Here is a 20,661-nt window from a genome sequence, read left to right on the forward strand (position 1 = left end):
AAAGGGCTCGGGAACAGCTCCCTGGAACTCTTCCTGCAACCAGCCTGACTGTGGGTACGTGTTAGCTCCTCTCCAGACCCCAAAACTGAGGTGTCAGGGAGCCAGTGCTCTGGAGTTCTCAGAAATCCCTTAAGTGTCAGGTGCTGAGTGTTGGCCACTGGCTGTTGCCATTTAGTATTGCTTTTCTGCCTGGCACTTTGGGCCCTGGTACTGAATATCCTTCTGTGGTGGTGCTGATAGGGGAACCTCCTCAGGTCTGGTTTGGTTGGCATGAGGAGTTGGTTTGTAGGGGAGGGTTGAGCTCAGCAGTGCCCAAGGCTGCCTGTCTTAGCTGGGCACACCAGCTTGTGTGGCAGCACCAGCCTTCTCTGGGTATTCTTGTCTATTTAAGCAGGTTTGCAGCTCCTCAAGAGCACAGGCTGTGCTGTGCCCTGCTGCCACCCTGGCCATGTGTCTTGCAGGGGCAGAGGGGCAGGAAGTAGTCCTTGGTAATGTCTGTGGGAAACAGCCCTAGCAAGACAGAGTGTTGGAGGTAGTGGCAGTGTAGGGATGTTCCCCTTCCCACCTTGAAAAAGCCCCTCCACACTCTGTGTCCAAGACCAAATGTTTCTCTGTCCTCCCCATGCTTTCCTGACTGATGCAAATGGTGATAATAGAAGCCTCATGCCTCACCATTGCTTCCTGGGGCAATGTGAGGACCAGGTGTGCCCTTACAGCAAGATCCACTGCCACTGCTCCTCAGTGCTTCACATAACTGATTCCCAAAGATGCTCTCACTGTTCTCCAGTCACCCACCCTGCTGGCACCCCACAGACCAGTCCCATCTCTTCCCACCAGCTCCAGCACAGCTCTCATCATCTCAGTAACACCCCACAAAGCACATCACTAAGCATTTCTTAGAAACATCATCATTTATTAACTTGAACAACTGCCACTAGAGCAGCGTTTTCCTGCTCAGATGTTGGTGTTGTGGTTTTTCTTTTTTTATTTTCTACTAAGGTACTTTAAAATGAAAAAAATTAAATGAGTTTATGGTACTGAAACAACAGTCAAATTCATTACAAGAGGGCCCTCGTTGTAATCCCTTTGCAGCGAACGGCAGAGGCTGGAGTAAGGGAGGCTGCACCTATGACTCAGGAAAACCACAGGGCACTGCTGCCCAGCTCTGTGCCAGCTCTGTGCCTTCCCTGGGCTGGCTTTCAGGCACAAGGACTACATGCCCATCCCTGGGACACCCCCTGTCCCACACGGCAGCCGTCGCCCTCCTTGGCCAGGGACGCAGCCTTGCCCAGCACAGCCGGCCATGAGGCTCCGCGTGCTCCGCACCAGACCAAAGACCAGGGCAGCTGCTGGACGGCCCGGAGCCTCCCACCCTGGGGCTGGCCCTGTGGCATGTGCTGTCTCCTAGTTTAGGGCAGGCCCATGTGGCCTGCAGCCCCCTGGCACAACAGGCCCTTTCACTCCAGATGGTGGCTGGGGTTGATTTTGGGATGCTTCACTTAAAGTTGAGAAGACAGAAAGGTCAGGAGGAACACAGAGTGACTAATGTAATGCTAAAGCAGCAGCTTCAAGCTCCTGGGTTAATATTTACTGCTGAAACTGGAGGAGTTGAGAACAGAGTGTGCAGCTCAGCTGTTTGAGAAATGCCCTGGAAATTATGCACTGCATGCCAATGGTGAGAGAGCCTGGAGACACTGGGAAGGGGTAACAAGTGGCTACAAGGTGAAATGCATATGGCAGCAGATGTGCAAAAGCAGGAATCTCACTGTCATCCATGATGGCTGGAGGAGTCAAACCACTTACACAGAGAAACGTACACCAACAGAAGGTAAACTGAGTGCTGGAAGGCACAGCAACACCCTGGCTAACATGGGGAGGGGGATTATGTAACCCAGGAGCAGAGGGTTAAGGGCAACAACCTAATGGGCAGCAGGATTTGGATCATTTTGTCTCCTGCAGGGCCCAGCACATCCCTTCTGTCTCCACAGAGAATGTAACAAATGCCAAAAACCGTTCACAGGACATCGTTCAAATGAAAACCAAATTAAACACATCATGGGAAAGGGAGAAACATGCAGCATCCCAAAATGTAATGGGAGTAGCGTGACAGCACAGGCGGGCAGTCCAATCTGAATGCACCACCCCATTAGAATCCATCAGCTTTTTGAACCGTCTGCAAAACTGAAAACAAGGGTCTCCTCCTAATTAGTGTTAATTTGTTAGAAGTTTCCAAATACTTTCAAAATGTGCCTTTGCAAGAATCACACCCCCAACCCATCACCCCAAGGGCCCCAACAACAGAATCCATTCCTGATCACTGCTAGAGTCATGGTTTATCTTCAGAAATACTTGGTTTCTTCCTTCTTATTCCTCTTCCTCCTCCTCTTCTTCCTCTTCCTCTTCCTCATCATCATCTTCATCGTGGCAATGTGTGATTTCCTGAGGTGCCTGGGGGAAGAGGTTGGGCGGTTTGATCTCGCTGATGGAACGGGTCAGTTGGTGCCGCTTGTAGTCGGAATCTTTGAAATCCACCGAGGTGCGATTGCGCGTGGCCATCGGCGACTCCTTCTCATTGATGTCGACGTGTGTGTGCTCTACAGTGGACTCGTGTGGCATCTGCACATGGAACAGAGAGAGGAGGTGACAAGGGCTGTCCCAGCCCCAGGCTGCCTCCCTGAGACACGTGGAGAGCAAACCCCAGAATGCAACCATTTGGTCTACAGTGTGTCCAATGCTACCAAACACTCCAAGGTGCTGCTGTGTCCTGTGGAAGTGATAATGGACACAAGTGTGGGCACCTTTGGGACCCCTGCCCACCTCCCTAGGATTGGAACTCACCAGAACGTGGGCGGCTCTGAAGAGGTAGCTGAAGGGGTAGTAGAGGAGGTTGATGAAGGAGGCTGCATAGAGGTCGGCGTAGCGCATCACCTGGCTGGCAAACAGCGTCTGCCGAGAGCCGCTGCGGAACAGGCTCCCCATCATCCCATAGCACATATCCATGTCATGGGTCACTTTCTGTGAGGAAAGGACAGGTGAGATCCTGGGCCAGGCAAGCAGTACCTCAGAGCCACAACACTGAGGCAGAGCGCCCTGAGGGCTGGGGGCTACATGAGACCTGCAAGGATCTCCAGCAAGGCTTTCGGTGCTTGTATCCCGTGGCATCGGGACAGAGCTGAGCCCCAGGTAACAGAAAGGAAGGTGGCAGCAGGCTCAGAGCCAGCACTGCCCTAGGCTGGCACCCCAGGGCTGGCTGAACGAGAGGCTACAGCCCCTCTGAGCCTGTGTGTGCCACTGCCACGTGCTGCAGCAGTGAGCACCCTCAGCCAGTGCTGCTTGTGGGCATGAGGAAAGGGACCCTATTCCAGACCAGGCTGCCTTTCAGGAGAGCCAGTGACACCAGTGAGCTGAGACAAAGTGGCTTTGCCAAACCTGCTGTGCCCACCCAAAGGCAGAGCAAAGCATTTTAGGACTGAGCAGTGGGGTTGGGTTGTTAAGCCCTTTGGGATCCAGAAGGATGAAAAGGGATTTTGATGATTGGTACCTTAATGCGTCTCTGGATGGAGCTGATGTCGGGGCGTTCATTGCTGCTACTGTCCAGATGCCTAGTTACAGGCGAGAAGGTAAATACATGGTGTGAAAAGTCTTTCAGAACCAGATGCTGTGGGATGGGGCTCAGGGGAGGGAGGCTGGTCTGGAGGGGAAGGTTGGTCTCATGGGCAGAGACCAGGCCCGAGTCAAGGCTCTGGCAGCAGTGCCGATAACCCAACCCCGAGGTTTTGTCATTGCCGCTTGTTAGCTGGGAGAGGCAGCAGGAAAGTTGTCACTGTTTGAACACTCACTTGTACAGCTCGGCCAAGAAAATGTCCAGACTCTGCAGCTCTTCAAAAAGGGCTGGAAAATCCAGAAAAGAAAGGAGAAAAGGGTAAGTTTAAACTGTTGAAATGGAAAGTGCTGAAAGTGAATCCAGTCCCCTGCCCACTCCCTTTGCATAGTGGCAGAGGGACACTGGAGCAGGGACACTGGAAATATTTCATGGCCTCTGGGCAGAGAGAGGGGTCAGTCTGTGCCATGGGCAGAACTTTGGGCTTGATTTCTGGTTGGCCCTTTTGTATTCAAGGCTGAACCTTTGCAGCTCTCTCCAAAGCCTTCCAACCAGCCATGGGGCAATTTGCGTAACCCCCAGCCCTATTTACACACCAAAGGGCAAACCTGGGAGAAAAGCAGGAGCGCTGGAGGATGGGAAACACACAGCACTTTGGCAGCAGAGCAGCAGAGGGAGTGGGAAGATTGAGGAGGAAGCAGCTGGTGAATAGGGACTCCCTGCAGATGGGAGAGCAGTCAGGGCTCAGGCATTACAGGGAGAAAAACCCAGGTCTTGTCAGGTATTTTTTAACATAGAAGCCACAGCTCCATATGTGAAGAGGGAGAGGAGATTCTGGGGTTATTTATGAGGAACAACTCAACGCCACCCAGCTGCAGCTTCTCCCATGGCCAAGGCAGCATTTGGCTGATTACACACAATAGCCTGAGAAAGAGCACAGGAAAAGCCTGGGACCCCAAGGTCTGCCCACAGAGAGGCACCCCAGCTCCTGCCACCAGCATCCAGACCCAACGAAAAGGGCCAAAAGGAGAAGTGGCAAGCCAGGGTGATCTCTCCCCTGCACCCCTAAGCCCTGGCGATCTCAGGGGTGCAGCATCAGACAAGCAAGAGCAAAGCCTGGCCAGGGCCTTGCCCGGCTCCTGACCGCTTTTGTCTGTCCAGACGTGCAGCTCCTGCGCCAGCTCAGGGATCACCAGGAAGGTCCGCCAGCCCTGGCGCTTCTTGGATTTGAGGATGTCTCCAAAGATATGGTCTCCAATGTATAAGATATCCTTCCCTTTGGCCCCCAGCAGGTCACAGACTGTGTCCGAAGAGCCTGAGAGAAGAATGGCATGGCTCAGAACAGTGAGCCAAAACAGCTGCTTGACCCTGGCTGCCCTGGACACTGCTCACCTGCCTGGGAAATCACCCAGGAGCAGCTTTGCCTATGCACACCCCTACAACAGAGGCCATGCTGCCTCCCCCACCATGTGAGAGTAATGGGGCTCTGGGCATCACGGACAGCTCTGTATCCACCCACTGCCCTTCCCTGGCTTGGCAGAACCTTTCAAGCATGTTCACGCTGGTGGCAGCACCTTGAAGTACAGCTGGGGACACTGCACTGGGCCAGCTGCAGCCACCCCTCCACCACAAGCCCTGCAGGCATTTCCCAGACCCTTCCTGGCAAGGAAGAAAAGGACATTTGAGGAGGAATGGGTCCATCTCTTCCCTTCACTTGCGCAGCTCTAAGCATGGAGAGCTTCTGGTGCAGCGTGCAGAGGGCACAAACAATGCGCTTTGGGAAGCACAGCCTTGCCTGGCACAAGTCCTCTCACAGCCAGAGTGGCTGAAGGCCACATCAGAGCCACTCCACACAACAAGAAGGGCCCCTGCCTCACCTCCTGAGTACACAATGCCGTGCTGCAGCGGGCCGGTGTAAGTACCAATCTTCAGCTTCCCGGTCACCTGTGGAAGGAGGTGCTGTGTTAGTGCTGAACAGCTGATGGTCTGGATCTTTTCTATATAGGTACCACTGATATGTCACTCTTTGTCTGTCTGTCTCACTCCCAAGCAGCCCAGAGGTGCCTCTCCTACCGTCACCTGCAGTATGTTAGGGAAGCCTTGAGGTGATGGGATTGCTCAGGAATCACTTAGAGGAGACTCCAGCCCACAAGCTCTAGGGTAGGTCCTGTCCAAACACTGCATTGCCCACTGTCACTGAGAGATGCCATAGAGGAGGTGCAGGAGCCCTGCAGCCATGGAGGGACCTGCACTGGCCACTCACTGTGTCCACCTGCCGCAATACAGTGCCTTCCCCAAAGAAGAGAGGTTTTCGTGCATCCACCAGGATCAGGTCAAAGTAGGACTGCCATGGCCGATGGGCACTCCCAGGCTACAAAGGCAAAAACAAACCCCAGAATCAGGAACAACACAAAAAAGCACACAGAGTTTAACTGGAGTGTCAGTGTCCATGGCCATAACCTTGTGACATTGTTGATCCATCAAAATCCCTTAGCTCATACCTCCTGTGGGACAATGCTGAGTTGCCAGCACCATCTCCTAAAGCATTCCCCTTCTGCCACAAGCCCATCCCATCCCAGTCCTAGCAGTGCAGACTGAGGCCATGGTGTGAGACAGGAGAACAGCCCTGAACATCCCTGTCAGAGCACAGCTGCCATGTAAAAAGATGCTGTAAATGACACCCTGTCAGTGTTCCTGAAGGTGACATCCTGCACAGATCCAGACACATGCAACTCCACAGCTTCAGCTTACAAGGCCATGCTGGTGCTTTTGCCAAGAGTGGGAAAATGCCTGGGCTCCATTCCACAGAGCATGGCTTTGAATAACATCCCTGCCCAAAGGATACCGAGCCCTTTCTGCTCCATGTTTCTGCACTTTGTGAGATCAAGAAGCCAAGGGGCTTCTTTAGCTATCAGTTGTGGTGACTATCTGTGCTCTCAAAATTTCCCTCTTGACTGCCTTCTGCTTTTAAAGCAGTGTGAGAACACATCTTTTGAACATGAGATAGCCTCTCACTGGGAGACTGAAAGAGCAGTATAAATTTGTATCATAAACCTTTCTCCAAAAGTTGCAGGGCTGAGTCTTGCCCTCAGGAAAAAAAAAAAAAACCAAAATAAACGCATGACTAAAACTTCTGGAGTTATGATAATTAAGGCAAAATCAGCCATAAATGTTTCTGCTGTTTTATAAAGCTATTTCCTTCCCATCGTGGCTTTTTTAAACAACATCTAAATCATTGTGCATGATATCTAAGAAATCTGTCTACAAAATGCCACAGTTGAAATGTTTTATCACTGACATAATGTTATCATTAACACAGATTATCATTTGAGACCGGATGATGCCCCTTTTCTCTTTGTTTTATTGTATTTGCTTTGATCCCATTCAAACAGGACACAAAACAGCAAGCGTATTTTACCAGATTTAAGCAACTAATCCCATGCAGCCAATGAGGCAGGATTAAAATGCTTTCCAGCTACACAGATAATTAGGCACATCAGTGTCTAGTGCAACTGCAGTCTAGAATCACATACCTTTGGTCCATGTGGAAAGTCAAACAAGTAAGTCATAATTTTCTAAAAGAGAGAAAGAAAGCATTCAAATGTGTGCTTTTAGATATGCATTTGTGTAGTTTATAAAAGCATGCTTTCTGATTTTATCTTTTCAGATTACAGAACTTTATATTTTTAGAATTTACACAGAAGTCAGCATAAGATTTGGAGACAAAATGAATGGAACAGGACAATGGTAGGAATCAAACCACAGTAGTTTTTATAATCAAATAACACAGTTGCCTCAGAAAACTGCACACTGCTTCAGGCATATCTTGCAATGCTTTAAAATGGCATATAAATCTCTAGATTGGCAGTGTTACAACATCCTGACATCCTGGAGTTGGAAGTAACCGTGTTTATTTCTCAGCTTAGCAGACAGCCCTCTCTGGATCTCAGACCTCTCCAGGACCTTGTTTTGGTGACCTGTCTGTACTCAGACTATCTACCTCACTTGAAAGGGAAAGTCTGCATTTTAAAGGATGCTAAAATCCAAAACTGAGTATCACTTTCCCTTACAGCCTTTTAATTGCTGAGGAACTGAGTGAAGCGCAGAGGGACTTAAACCAGGCCTGTACTAGCTCAGTGCCAGAACCAGGATGACAAAAGGTGACTCAAGGCTTCATCTGCATCCTCCACTAACCCGCTCTACATGTAACACACAATTCTCCACCAGAAGATGTCCCATCAAAACCCATCCAAGTGACTGGCTGGCTTATGCTTATTCCATGAAATACCAACCCAGCGATTCAAGCAGCACTTACATCTGTGTATTTATAGTCGCTGTTTGTGACCAGAAACACCTTCCCCACTTCATTCATGCGGCTGAGCAGCAGTGGCAGCTTCCCCTGGAAGCCAAGGGGAACATCCAAGTCACACACCAAAGTTACATACATGCATCATGGGAAAAACACTCAACCATGATCCCACCAGACAAATAAAAGGCAAATCAAACCATCGAGCAAGCAAACTCACGTGTTGTGCACTGGCCAGAGCCAGGAAAGCTGCTGGTCCATCCAGGTAACCCCTCCAGAGCACAGCCCAGGGGAGGAAGGCGAGGGGGAAGGGCTCAGCAGGGCTGCAGTGCCTTTGCCAACCACAGTGCCAGGCACCCTGTGCTGCTCCCACCGATCTGCTCCAGCTCCAAGTCCGTTCCCGAAATGGGCCCAGAGGCAGGTGAAATCTGAGCTCACGAGCCACAAGTTGGAACGCATTATAATTCCAACCTCAAATTAGGGAGAATTTATTCCTGGGGCTATTTTTATTGAATCTGAAATCTCAGTCCATTGCCAAAATAGCTGATTACCTCACTGAACACTTACCTAAGAATTCAGTAGGCGTGTAACTAGAAACAAGGTTAACTGCTTTAAAGTGATAATCTACCACAGAGCTCATCTAAACTAAAAAATACTTACTCTGTAAGTGGTCCTGAGAGGCCTTGCACACTGCAGAGATGGCAGGAGTAAGGGAACCACTGGAGCTTGCTCAATTAGTTGTGCTGAACACACATTTTGGGGTTCTCAAGAGACTAGACACTGGTGAGTCTTTCAGGATCTGTCCCTCATGGCTAAGTGTAACTTTCTTGTCATGTGGCTAAAAAGATGCTCAACTGTTGCTTTTTAAAGAGAGGTTTGCTTGGGCAGAAAAACATGGGCAGGGAACACAGTTGCTTTCACCACTGAAAGAAACAACATGAGCTCTGCCAGTGTGTTCGCCTTGATAACATTTCCTCTGGCTTTTACATTTTATGTACTAAACTGTGCACATCAATACAAAATCGTGTGGATCACTGGCTCAGAATAAAGGCTGCATCTGAACTTTCCACTTTGTCTTCGGTTATTACAATAGAAATCACAGCCTTATCGTTTTGTGATTTAGTAAAGCAAATCAGCATGTTTATTTCTTGCCTGCTTAGTCAGTACTGAATGTCACAATAGCACAAGTAAAGGAACTTCACACTTACATCTTTCACCACGTACTTCTCCAGATTTTCAAGGGTCTTTTCCTTAAGCGAGCCCTGAAATAGAAACAACAGAACCCAGTGAGGTCATGGAAACTTATGATGTAAGAGACAACAAAGTAATGCCAACTTTCACACTTTAAAATGCTGTGAAAGTACAAACCAGGGCGAATCTGAACCAGTGACTCTAGAGATGAGAGGCTTTGAGTAGCAGGGACCATCACAAACTCTGTGATCCATCGATTCCCTCACCATGGTAAATAATCCACTTCAACAGCATTTTAACCCTTTCAGAAGGGAATACAATAGAAACAAACAAAAAATAGATTTGCCATACCAAACAAGACAGTTAACGACCTGTCTCCAACACTGACCATAATGCTTTAGTCAAAGGCCAACTCCAACATGTATCACACAACACTGCATAAGGAAAGAAAAATAGATTCCTGACTTCTGCATGGGTAAAAGGACCACCACAAGTACAACTGTGAGCAGAGTTCTCCTGTGATGGTTCTCCATCCCACCCAACAGATTGCTTGAATGAGGAAGAACAAGAAAATCAGGACTTTAGCCATATGCTAATGCTCACAAAATTATATTCTAAATTTGTGCACAAGTGTGTGCAGAAGATGAAATGCTTTTCTCTAATTAGAGAACAGCTGATCTATTTCTCTCTTTAATGCCAGTATTTTTTAGACAACATAGGATAGTGCCAATGTAAACAATTTACAGTAGAATTTGCTTTAATAATTAGGACAATGTACAAGTTGTGGACTTAAAGTGCAAACACCCTCATGGCATCACACTCTAAAACCCATGAATTACAGTACAAAAATTAAATTTGGGCACAATAAAAAAGAATAGGAATCCAAGCCAGATATGTTCCCACTAAGAGGGCAGCTGAGATCTTGACTTACTCCCATACAATTGCAATCTATTATTTGCTCACTAGGCGGCAAAGCAGGCAGAGAACATCTGAGCTCAGGAGTTCCAAACCAGCCCCTCCAACCCAGTTACAACCACACACACCCCACGGAGTTCTTGCAGTCACCTTGTAATGAACCCAGTCAACAGCATCTCTGACATCCTGGAACATGCTCCTAAAGGACATGAAGAGGTCTCCATCCTTAAATCCTGTTTCACAGCTGTGAGGAGACAGAAGAGAGATTTTAGGGGTCAGTCACAGCAGGTAAGAAACACACCAAGGAGCGAGACAGCTCAAAATGCTGTTTGGAGCTTGCGTTTTCATCTTACCATCATGGTTTCTTATCTACTGCTTTACTGCAACTCAGGCTTGAAAGAAGGCTACAACCACTGTTTAACAGGACCAGGAATGTCTGTGCCTCCACAGCAGTACCACAGCCTTCTGTGCCTGTAACTCCTACTTCTCACCCACATTACAAGAAGGTGAAAAGACTGCAGAAAACTGCAAAAATGCCATTTGCAGCATTTAACAGGAGATGAATGGTACTGAGGAAATAAACAGTGGTGCTCCTTCTCCCTCTTTCCAGCACTGAAGAATGGAGAGTCATGGAAATCAACTAAATGCAATGTTACTGAGAGGAGGAACTGCTTCTACGTTGAACACTTAAAATTAACATTAGAAATTACAAGATACTCTGGAGGTATCTTTGAGACAGCATGACAGCTTGCATCAGAAGAAATCAAGAAGAATTACACAGAGCTGTATTTATTATGACAGCAATCATCATGCCTCTCCTGAGAAAAGGTACTTCACCTGATGGATTGCCAGCATAAACAGTTCCTCTGCTCCCAGGTGAAATCACATTAAATCTTTGCCTTCCACTCACATACATGCAAAGATGACCCATCACACGAGGTGATGAGCAGCACAGGAGCATTCACATCTGCCAGTTCAAACCACAGCTTGTTTTTATGCTTATATCTTTTTGACAACAAGGGAAATACTGCTGCTGCACAAACAGCCTTTTATACCACACTGAGCACTGCACCTCTAAGTGTGCAATGTCCTTTATTACCACATGAAGCATTTGTGGTAACTGCCTGAGGAAATTCAGCCTTTCAGTTACCAGCTCAGATACGGCTCCAATGGACACGGGTTCAAAATGAACTGAATGGTGCCTGTAATCATCCTGTAAAAAGTGTGCAGTCCTAGATGCTGCCCCAAATACCAATGTCAGTATGTATGTTGGTTCTGCTGTACCCTTGAAGGAAACCTTCATAACCAGCCTCTGCTGTAAACACAGATCAACTAAGAACCACAAAATTATAGGAGGCCCACCAAAACCTCTTAGGTTTTGATATTAAGAGCAGCTCCATCTGTGCTGTATTGCTCTTGTATAAAATAATATCAAAATAATATCAATCCTCCTGTTCCATCATCATTTCAGAGTGGAGGGAATACAAACCTTGTGTACCGGTCACAGTTAGTAAAGAAATCCACCAGGCAAGCCAACAGGTAGGTCTCTGCAAGGAAACAGAGTGAGATTAGAAGACAAGGATAACATCATACAGCCAGCTAACTTTAGCCCTTGTGCCCAAAGGAAGAAAATTCATGCAAAAAAAAACCAAACAGAAAAGCAGAGTACGACATCAGCAACGCTTTATTAGCTGAACAGGCACAGGAAGAGGCGTGTATGGGCTCACATTAGACTCACCTGGTAGATTGAATAACGTGTTCAAAATGTAAAACCTATCTGTGTCATCCCTCTGGATAAATTTATTTGGATATTGCTCCCGTGTTTCAGGCCTGAGAATAAATAAAGTGGAGAAGAGTGAAACCACAAAACATAAAGAAGAGAAAATTGCTGACCTGCAAAATGGAATTGTAGCAGGGTTCACTAACCAAAGTCTGCTGTGCTTTAATCAACACCCAGCCTCCCCACATGCACTGTTGGCAGAAGAGCAAAAGTGCATCCAGGGGTGTTCCCTGGGCTGTGCTGACTCCAGCAGAGCCAGGACCAAGCCCTCATCACTGAGTCAGCAAACTGAGCCCACCCAGGGACACAGAGAGGTCCAGAGTCCACAGCTTGACCTTAAGCCCCATGCTGCTGGCTGGGAGGATGCTTTAAATCATCTCCACTTTCTTTGTTTGCTTATCTTAAACTCTCCCCCACTTTCCATGTGTTGCTCTCCACTCTCCCAGCAGCTCTCAGCCAGGGGTGGGCAGGGCTCTGCTGCAGGAGGCTTGTGTGGGGCCCTCTGCAATTCATCAGCAGGGTGGCAATGACTGAACTCATATCATTATTCTGGTCTCCCTAATTTCTGAAGCTACTGAAGATCACTTTAGGCTCAAAGAGGAACTTGAATGCACACATAAGGCCTTTTCTGGAGTCCTCATGCAAAGACTTAAGAGGCCTGCAATGACAAGGTTTGTCACCCTGGGGTCCCTGAGCTTGCCTTGCCTTCCATTCATATGCCCTTGCAGCAGGAATGTGGGAGTGAGGATTTGCTGGGACACATCAGGAACACGGCACTGCAGTCCTCTCTGCTTCCTAAAGCACCTACTCTGGGACAAGAGACACAGGCAGCCAGGGAAGGCTGCAGGAAACGGCGTGCAGTGCTCAGTGCTGACACCCTCAAAGGTCAGAAACACAAGGGGTAGGGCAAGATTGTTCCTACCTGAACCAGCTCAGGCCCTCAAACTTTCTTAGCAATGGCTGTGGAGCTGACAGTCTCACGGGCCACAGGTCCTCAATGGCTTTGTCTTGACTGACAGACTGCTGACGTTAAACTGTGCCAGGACAGGTGACCAACCCCTGGATGATCCCAACAACTTCCACAGCACATGTTCCTCTATTCCCAGCTCACTACAGATGTGCCTGCAGTGGCACAGCCCTTTCCCTTGTAAACATCTGGGCTGTTGCTGTACCTGAGACCCTCAGTTCACCCACAGCTGATCCTGGAGCTGCAGGAACACCAACACAACCTCTGCTATTAGCAGAGTCCCTGCAATTCCATATACAATGGGTGCCCTGAAGATCATTGACACAATAGAGTCTATTAAGTCAAAAAGAACAGCCAAGAGTCTGCACTCACCCTCTGAGGAAATTAAAGCCATGTGCACATACTAGGAGGTTCCCATAGGCATCAACTTTCAGCAGGTTTCCATAGTGGGTGTCAAACACCAAGCCTCTGTTAAGAAAGCAATTTAGGATATGAAAAGGCAAGTGCATTAAGGGGTGACCATTATAACAGCACCTACAACAGCTCTAGAACAGCTTTGCTCACTTGGCATGGGGCATCAGAACAGAGCTGCTGTTACGATGGAGATGGGATCCCTACTGTCCCTTTTAGCTGGCAGCAGGTGAGCAACCAGAGCCCAGCATCACCAGGCAGCAGACAGCTGGCCTGCTGCCCAAAGGGTTTAACCTGAGAAGCTCAACTGGGCATCTACCAGGGGAGCTGTGGGCCTCTTCCACAGGGTCACTAACCTGACACCCTGTCAGGCTGCAGGGAACAGTGAGGTGTGATGAAGGAATTTCTCTCTGCTTTTTCATGGCTCTGTCACAGACAAAGCCAGATGGGACATGTAACCATGGCACATCACTTTGGACGTGCCCGGTTCTGACTCTGGCAAAACTCTGTCTCATTTATCTAGCAGCTTGCATCTGGCAAACACAGCCTTCCCACAGAGATACCCCTTCTGTCCCCTCCCTGGGATGAAGGTGGTGGATTGAACAGAGCTCTCATCACAGCTTTGTGAGGGCTATGCCTTGTTACAGGCAAGGGCACAGCCAGCAGCAAATCTTGGTGTAAAACGTGCTGAGAGGAGGAAAGGAAGGAGGCTGCCAGACCTAAACTGGAACAAACCAACAGACCCTCTGGTCCAGTCTTTTGTGAAGAAACTCCAAAGGAGTCAAAGAAGCAAAATCCAGCAAAGGCACAAGTGGAAAGAACTTGAAGGTGCAGAGTTAGATCAAAAGCTTTCTCCAAAATAATGTCCTTTTTATCTCTCCCACCAGAAGAGAAAATATAGGAATTTAGTAATTTTGCACCATTAACTTAGTGTAAAATTATAAAATCAAAAAAGTTACTAAATCAAGTGGTTTTGACATTTGATTCATCTTGATAAGAAAACTTGATTGATCCCACTTCTATTCTTGTTTACTGTTACCTTAATTTTCAGGATGTCTTATGCACCACAACACTACTAATTAAAATCATTAAAGAAAAATGTTCTGAGACATCCCAGCAGCCTCTTGGACAGTAAAGGCTCATCCTCCTCCTGATTCTGATTTCACTCCCAATCCAATTGTGCCTCTGCTGTCTTTGCTTTGAAGGGCTATTTTTGGCCCACGTTTTCAGTAGGGTTTTTTTTTTTTTGCACACTCCCTCTTTGCTGGCAAGGGTCCATGTGTGCAAAGCCCCCCCACATACTGTATTTGTCTTCTCCCTTCCCCGTGATCTGTGGCCAGCCATAGATTTCACATCCACAACTGAAAGGTTGGCCTCACATGTTGCCTGTGAACTTCACAGAACAAGCCTGGGGGCCTGGAGGAGGCAGGGTTGGTACCCATGAGTCATTTACCTGGTAGGGAATGCAGGATCATACACAAAATTGAGCAGCTCATGAGGGTATCCAATGGAAACTAATCTTTCTACGGTCAGGTCAAATCCAAGAGATTCGTATTCAGGGGATTTATACACTGTACCAAGATGAGATTTCAGTTAGAAAATTGGAAAACAGCTAGGGGATTAAACAAGAAGGCAATTAAAAGTAATGTACCCATTCTCCCTCCTCCACATACCCTTCCCTCCTTTGATGCCTCGGGTCCCCCAGCCCAGAACGTGGTGGAATTAGCTCCTGCCCCAGGGCTGCAGTGAAGCAGAGCTGCAGTTTCAATTTCAGCAGCAGAGAGCACCAGATGAAATATCCATCAGTTTATCATAGCTCTCTGCATCGGGAAAAATGTATTTCAAACAGCAGCTCCTCTCCCTGCAGTCCTGTTAGGCAGATGCATGAACACTCCCTGTTGTATCTGCTCCAACAGGGTTTTGGTTTGCTATATTTTTGCAAAGCTGATAAAGAAACCAATAAATTGCAGGAGCACATGTACTGGAGGTTAGAAAGCCTGAAATTCATCACTTCTGTGCTACTGTAACTGCTCTGGACACAATCCCAAAGTTCAGTATTGCTCCAGATTTTATATCAGGGGAATTAATGCTTGCTGCAGACTAAGCTAGCATGAAGGTAGAGCTGTCAAGTTAACATATTATTTGTTTGTTAATAACACCATATGGAACTGCAAAAAATCTGTTCATTATTACCCTGTGCATCAAAATGCTACTTTTTAAAGCAAGCTCACTGCTCTCACATGTCAGAGGAGCTGCTCATCTGGGACACACACCTTCCCTTCACTCCATGCAAAAGAAATGGACTTGTTCAACTAAGCCATTCCTACCATGCAGCCTCTCTTCTTCCTGCAAATGACCTTCCCATGTGCTAAAAATGTTACTGTTTAATCAGATCATTAAATTACATCTAAAAGGCAATCAGGACAGATGGAAATCACAGGGTTTCTCTGGCAGAGTGTTTACACTCACTGCACGTCTGCACGAGCCCAAAAGATAAGGGGCTAATGTGCATGTTTCAAACACTGAGACAGCTGGATAGTCCTGAAGCTGACCAAGGATTGTTGGTAATAACAGCCAGGGATTGTTGGTAATAACATGTTGTGAGAAAGAACAGGATGTGGCTGGAGAAGGGGGCTATGTGGAGGTAAGGACAGCACTTTTCTGGAGCAAGTGTCCTTGTTCTGGCTCCCAGAGATAAGCACAGCACAGCCCCAGTGCAGGAATGAGGTCGAGAAGTGAGCATGGACTGTAAGGAGGAGATCAAGACCACCCAAGACCCTCCAACCTATTTTTAGCAAGGTCTGGAAGAATGGAGTGCACATGGTAACTGATTTCCATAGAAAACAAGAGCCCTGCTTTAAAGGTGGGGAAGACTCATCTATAAAAAGATACCCCCACAAAGCCCTGGGGTGTGTGTGCCCCAGGACACTGGGCACCTCATCAGTGCTGCTGCCAGGACTGGTGATTTCTTTTTCTCACTTTCTTCCTTTCTCTCTCTCTTCCCCTCTTCAATTCATCTCTTTCTTTTTTCCCTTTTACCCAACCCCTTCATCCAACCCCCACTGTTGTGTGCTCATACTAGAAGGCCAGGGATTAACATACCAATTCTCATGCCAAGTCTAATTTACTAATAAAATTTTGTAAGCTTCTGTGGATGCCCTGACTTTTGTCATTCCTTTCAACCACGAGCACCCACAAATCCTGGGTGCTCCCTTCCCCTTAGGAGTGGGATACCATAATGTTGCTGTCTTAAACTGGTCCTAAGATAAATAAATACAACCCTTGACTGCCATGAGGGTTACCATGGATTTAATGGGTCCAACTGCCTCCAATACTTGCATATTTCAAATATAGCTGAAAATGTGCAAGTTACACAGTAAATGAGAGGACAGACTGCTTTTCCTGAGAGAGATCCAACACATCTGTGGGCCTCATGATATGTATTAATACACACTGTCTATACATTGCCCAGCAATCACCAGCATATATATAGATATACTGTGGGATACAGAAGTTTAATCTGAGAGGAGAAAGAAAACATAAAAAATACTAAAAACAAATTAAAAAGGCAATGACTTTATATGAAACAAGACTGTCAGAAGACTGAGATCACAGTACCCGTGACAGAGGGCTCCAGTTTCTCTTAATAACCTAAAAAGTACCAGAATCCCAAGAGTTAATTTTCCCCATTAAACTAACAGCATTAAACATGTAATAAGCAAACCTGTAATGGTCTTAAACAGATAAGTAAAATCAATAAAGCAGTTATCAAAATCTCCAAGCAATATTATACCAATGGCAAACACCAACAACATGATACAACATTCAATGCACGTAGGCTTTTCTATCCTTTAGGAAAGGAAGGATTGATTGAGCTATAGATAGGAATAAGCAATCAAAAGGTACAGCTAATGAGGAAAGCAGTGACAAGGCAATTCTGGGGAGTGAGCTAGAGTTGGAGGGAGCAATAGGCAGTTAGGTGATGAACAAAATTGTGAGAGTGACACCAGAGCATCATCTGGAACAAGGAATTCCTCTGATTCAGGACAGTAAAGGCCCTTCCCGAGGAAAACTCTTAGAAGTACACCTGCACACATTCTCAGAATGTCAAAGCTCTGTAAAGCTCCCCGTTAAGTGAGCTCCCCCCACTCTGTCCCTGAAGCTGCTGCACTCCTCCTTCTCAGCCCCCTGGGAAATGGACCATGCTACCAACTTCATCCATAATACATCTCTTCAAACAAAACCTTTCTCTGAGGGAGCCCTGGTCTTTCTGAAGTCACCAACCACAGTGATGCTGCCCAGACAGGAACCTGGGCAGGAGCACGCTGGCATCTCCTCTGGACAAGCAGAAGTGGTTCATCCACAGCTCCAGCAGAGCCTTTCCAGGGCTTTCTGATGAGCAATCTGTGAATCTTTTTAATACTCCACCAGGGAACAGCTGTGTGGGATACAAGGTCAGCTGCTCACAAAATATGCTCGCTCAATTGATTTCTTTCTGTATTTGCCTCTCCATCTTAGAAAATCACCACAGACCTCCTTTTAACTCTCTAAGGAAACAAGCTGAAGCACCATTAGGAATAAGGCTGAAGAAGAGGTATCACCCTCAGCTTTCATCATCCCAAGTCTCTGCTGAGGCAGTACATTAATTAGGATTAATCTAAATGTTTCTTTTGGGGGGACAGTTATTCCCCTTACCTCTCAAGCCCTAGATTTTTCTTCCTTGATGTCTCTTTGAATAACACTAAACTATTAGCTCATTCATACCTCAGATCCCATCTCTATTTTTCTACTACTCCCCAATATCTGGGAAATGAGAGCCTTCTCCTTGACACATGAACTAAACAGAGACACACGAAACTGGACTCCTGAAAGGACAATAAATGTTCTCTAGTTACCAGCACACTTGCTGTTCCAGGTAAACTTTCCTTTAATTAGACACACAGCTGGGAAGAGACTGAGAGCTCCCTGAGGCCACCCTGACAGCACCTTACACCACAGCACTGCCTGCATCAACCAGAATGAGCCACAACCCCCTGACATTATTTGAGTAACTGGAGCTCCCTCCGGGCAAACAAACCATCCACCTCCTCAGATCAAGAAAGGACAGGCTGACATCACTGCAACTCTGGCAGCACATCTGGGGAAGATGCCCCAGTTACAGGTGTTACCCCATTATTTCAACATTGTACTCCGGGCTGGTTGCTCTCTCTCATGTCTTCAGGCAGCCATGAGGAAACAGAGTGAAGAGGACAGATCAATACTTTTTTCTGCAGCTGCATGATGAAAACATGGTTTTAAACTTTGCTGGAATATCCCCTCCCTCAGACCTGGTTGCTGAATCCTGTTACCTCTGATGGAGATAGTTTGTGTGTCATGGCAATGTCATGAATTCAGCTATTTGCCACGCAGTCTCCTGTGCCCAGCTCCTTCACCCAGCTGAGAAGGGCACAGTCTTTGAGCATTCCCAGCTCTGTGACATGGGAGAAGGCAGAGCCACAAACACAGTTTCACACGGTCCTTGCCCAACACACATGGGATGACAGTAAACCAAAGCACATGCTAGATTTCTTGTTCTTACTGCTTGATGGCCACGTCTCTGCCACAAAGCCAAGTCCTCAGCTCCAGAGGAATTGTTATTTTAATAGTCCTGTTCCAACACAGGCAGATGCTTCAGCAGCACAGGGCAATCAGCACCCAGTGCTCATGGATTATGCAACCAGGGTGGAAAGAAAACAACAAAAGGTTTTAAAAAAACAGAAGCTAGTTGACAGCATTCCAGCTTCCTCTTAATACCTTTACTTGGCTTAACAATACACCATTAAAAGGTAAAAAGCAGTACCCCAGAGTGAACACTGCAAGCCTTCAGGTCTGTGATGAGTGATCCCTGACTGACACAGGGTGTGCTAGCAGGGAAGCTGGTCTGGAATGAGCAGGGGTTGTGCAGTAAGGTATGCAATTCTCATGCATTTCTGTGATTGTGTTTACCTTTGCTGCCAAGACACATACAGTTACAATTTTATAGCCTTCCTGAAAAGGAAAAAAAAAATAAAAAGAAAAAAAAAAGCTCTCTACAGAGGCTCCAGCTTATGCAAAATGCTGCTGCCAGGATTTTAACTCACATGAGGCAGATGCAGATTCAGAGTGTCACTCCAGGCTTGACGGAGTTACACTGGGCTCCCCTGTTAAAGAAAAAAATCAGACTGATTTTAAAACTGCAACAGCTCTGTGCCATGTGGGACTGTGTCTGCTGGAGCTCTGTCCTCTGGCAAGCTCAGAAGCTGGCCTGGCAGTTATTCCAAATACACTTACAACTGATTTACAGAAGAGGCACAGTTGGTAATCGTGCATCCCACAGGCAAAATTCTGTCCTCATATCCACAAAGCAGTCTTAGATCATCAGCTCAGGGATAATTAGGAGGAAGAGGCTACAAGCATATTGCCCAGGTGGTACAAATCCTTCATGTTTCTGTCAGACACAGAGGAACTGGTTCAAGAAAAGGTCCGGTGCTCTTTTTGCGGCTTTGCCATTATGGTCCATTCCTCAGTCAGAGACAAATTACTCCTTTCAGGACACCCTTTCACAGCACACAGTGCCTGCATGTGTCAATGCAGGAAATTGGGAGACTGAATCAGGAGCTACTCTGGGAAGTTGAGAAGAGAATTTTGCCCTACACTTTGAAGGTGCTCCCAGCGAGAGCCTCACACACCGGGTCAGTCTGTGGGCGTGTCTGCATTTAAACATAGCCTGGGACAGGCACAGCACTGCAGCACAGCCAGCACCAAACCTGCACACAGAGCTGCACTGCTGGGCTCTCACTGGCAGGCACACACAGGGAGAATGCCAGGGTTACTTTGCAACTTACAGAGGAATCAAGAATTATCTTTGAGATCCAATTTGCACTAAATATAAAGCTGAACTGGTTGGAATGATGTTGCAAAAATGACCCACAAAAGTATGCAGACCACCTGGAAGGCTTCTCTGAAAATAAACATTTAAGGCCTGTTTTGTTTCAAAATGAACAGCTGGGGAAGGCTGAAGTGCATGTGATGGCTCTGCTTAAGCTGTGGGGAGGAGAAAACCCTTTAGGGGCTGCCTGTGTCTTCCCTTGTGGCTCCCATGCACAAAAATTCAGGCAAGGGTGCTTCTCATTGAAGATGTGACATGGTTTATTCCAGGGCTTGCCAACACTTCTTGCAAGGTACTCATGGATCTTGGGAGGGAAGCAGGAGTTGAAGTTAAAATAATGACCCCTTTCTGCACTGCTTCAGTCATCTCCCATTTGTGAGATGTATTTGCTGTCTCAAACTGCACACCTGCAAGCAGTGCTGCCTGCCTTTTTATTTCCAATCACTATGGATTTGGTGCTGGGAAAAGCCCTGAATTGGGAACAGTGACAACACACTGACTTCCCATACCACCAAGGCAGCTTTGAGGAAGCATCTGCCCTTCATCAGAACCCTCATTTAGGAAGGGAAAAACAAGCTCAGGA

General features: G+C 47.2%; 1 protein-coding gene across 2 annotated transcripts in view; it reads right to left on the reverse strand.

Moving 5' to 3' along the window:
* Positions 1 to 892: 892 nt before the first annotated feature.
* The window catches only part of NT5C2 (5'-nucleotidase, cytosolic II), a 59,806-nt gene continuing 40,037 nt past the window's right edge, over positions 893 to 20,661 (reverse strand). For both annotated transcript variants that reach the window (XM_050976231.1, XM_009087215.4), the window contains exons 4-18: positions 14,625 to 14,742; positions 13,133 to 13,228; positions 11,752 to 11,843; positions 11,503 to 11,560; positions 10,164 to 10,257; positions 9,116 to 9,169; positions 7,917 to 8,000; positions 7,135 to 7,176; positions 5,865 to 5,972; positions 5,479 to 5,545; positions 4,746 to 4,916; positions 3,840 to 3,891; positions 3,542 to 3,602; positions 2,839 to 3,015; positions 893 to 2,616 (exon numbers count right to left, since the gene is read on the reverse strand). In XM_050976231.1, the coding sequence (XP_050832188.1) occupies positions 2,365 to 2,616; positions 2,839 to 3,015; positions 3,542 to 3,602; positions 3,840 to 3,891; positions 4,746 to 4,916; positions 5,479 to 5,545; positions 5,865 to 5,972; positions 7,135 to 7,176; positions 7,917 to 8,000; positions 9,116 to 9,169; positions 10,164 to 10,257; positions 11,503 to 11,560; positions 11,752 to 11,843; positions 13,133 to 13,228; positions 14,625 to 14,742 (1,526 nt within the window). In that variant the 3' untranslated portion in view covers positions 893 to 2,364. The remainder of the gene's footprint in view (positions 2,617 to 2,838; positions 3,016 to 3,541; positions 3,603 to 3,839; positions 3,892 to 4,745; positions 4,917 to 5,478; positions 5,546 to 5,864; positions 5,973 to 7,134; positions 7,177 to 7,916; positions 8,001 to 9,115; positions 9,170 to 10,163; positions 10,258 to 11,502; positions 11,561 to 11,751; positions 11,844 to 13,132; positions 13,229 to 14,624; positions 14,743 to 20,661) is intronic.

This window comes from Serinus canaria, chromosome 6 (assembly GCF_022539315.1).
Source record: "Serinus canaria isolate serCan28SL12 chromosome 6, serCan2020, whole genome shotgun sequence".
Classification (NCBI taxonomy): Eukaryota; Metazoa; Chordata; class Aves; order Passeriformes; family Fringillidae; genus Serinus; species Serinus canaria.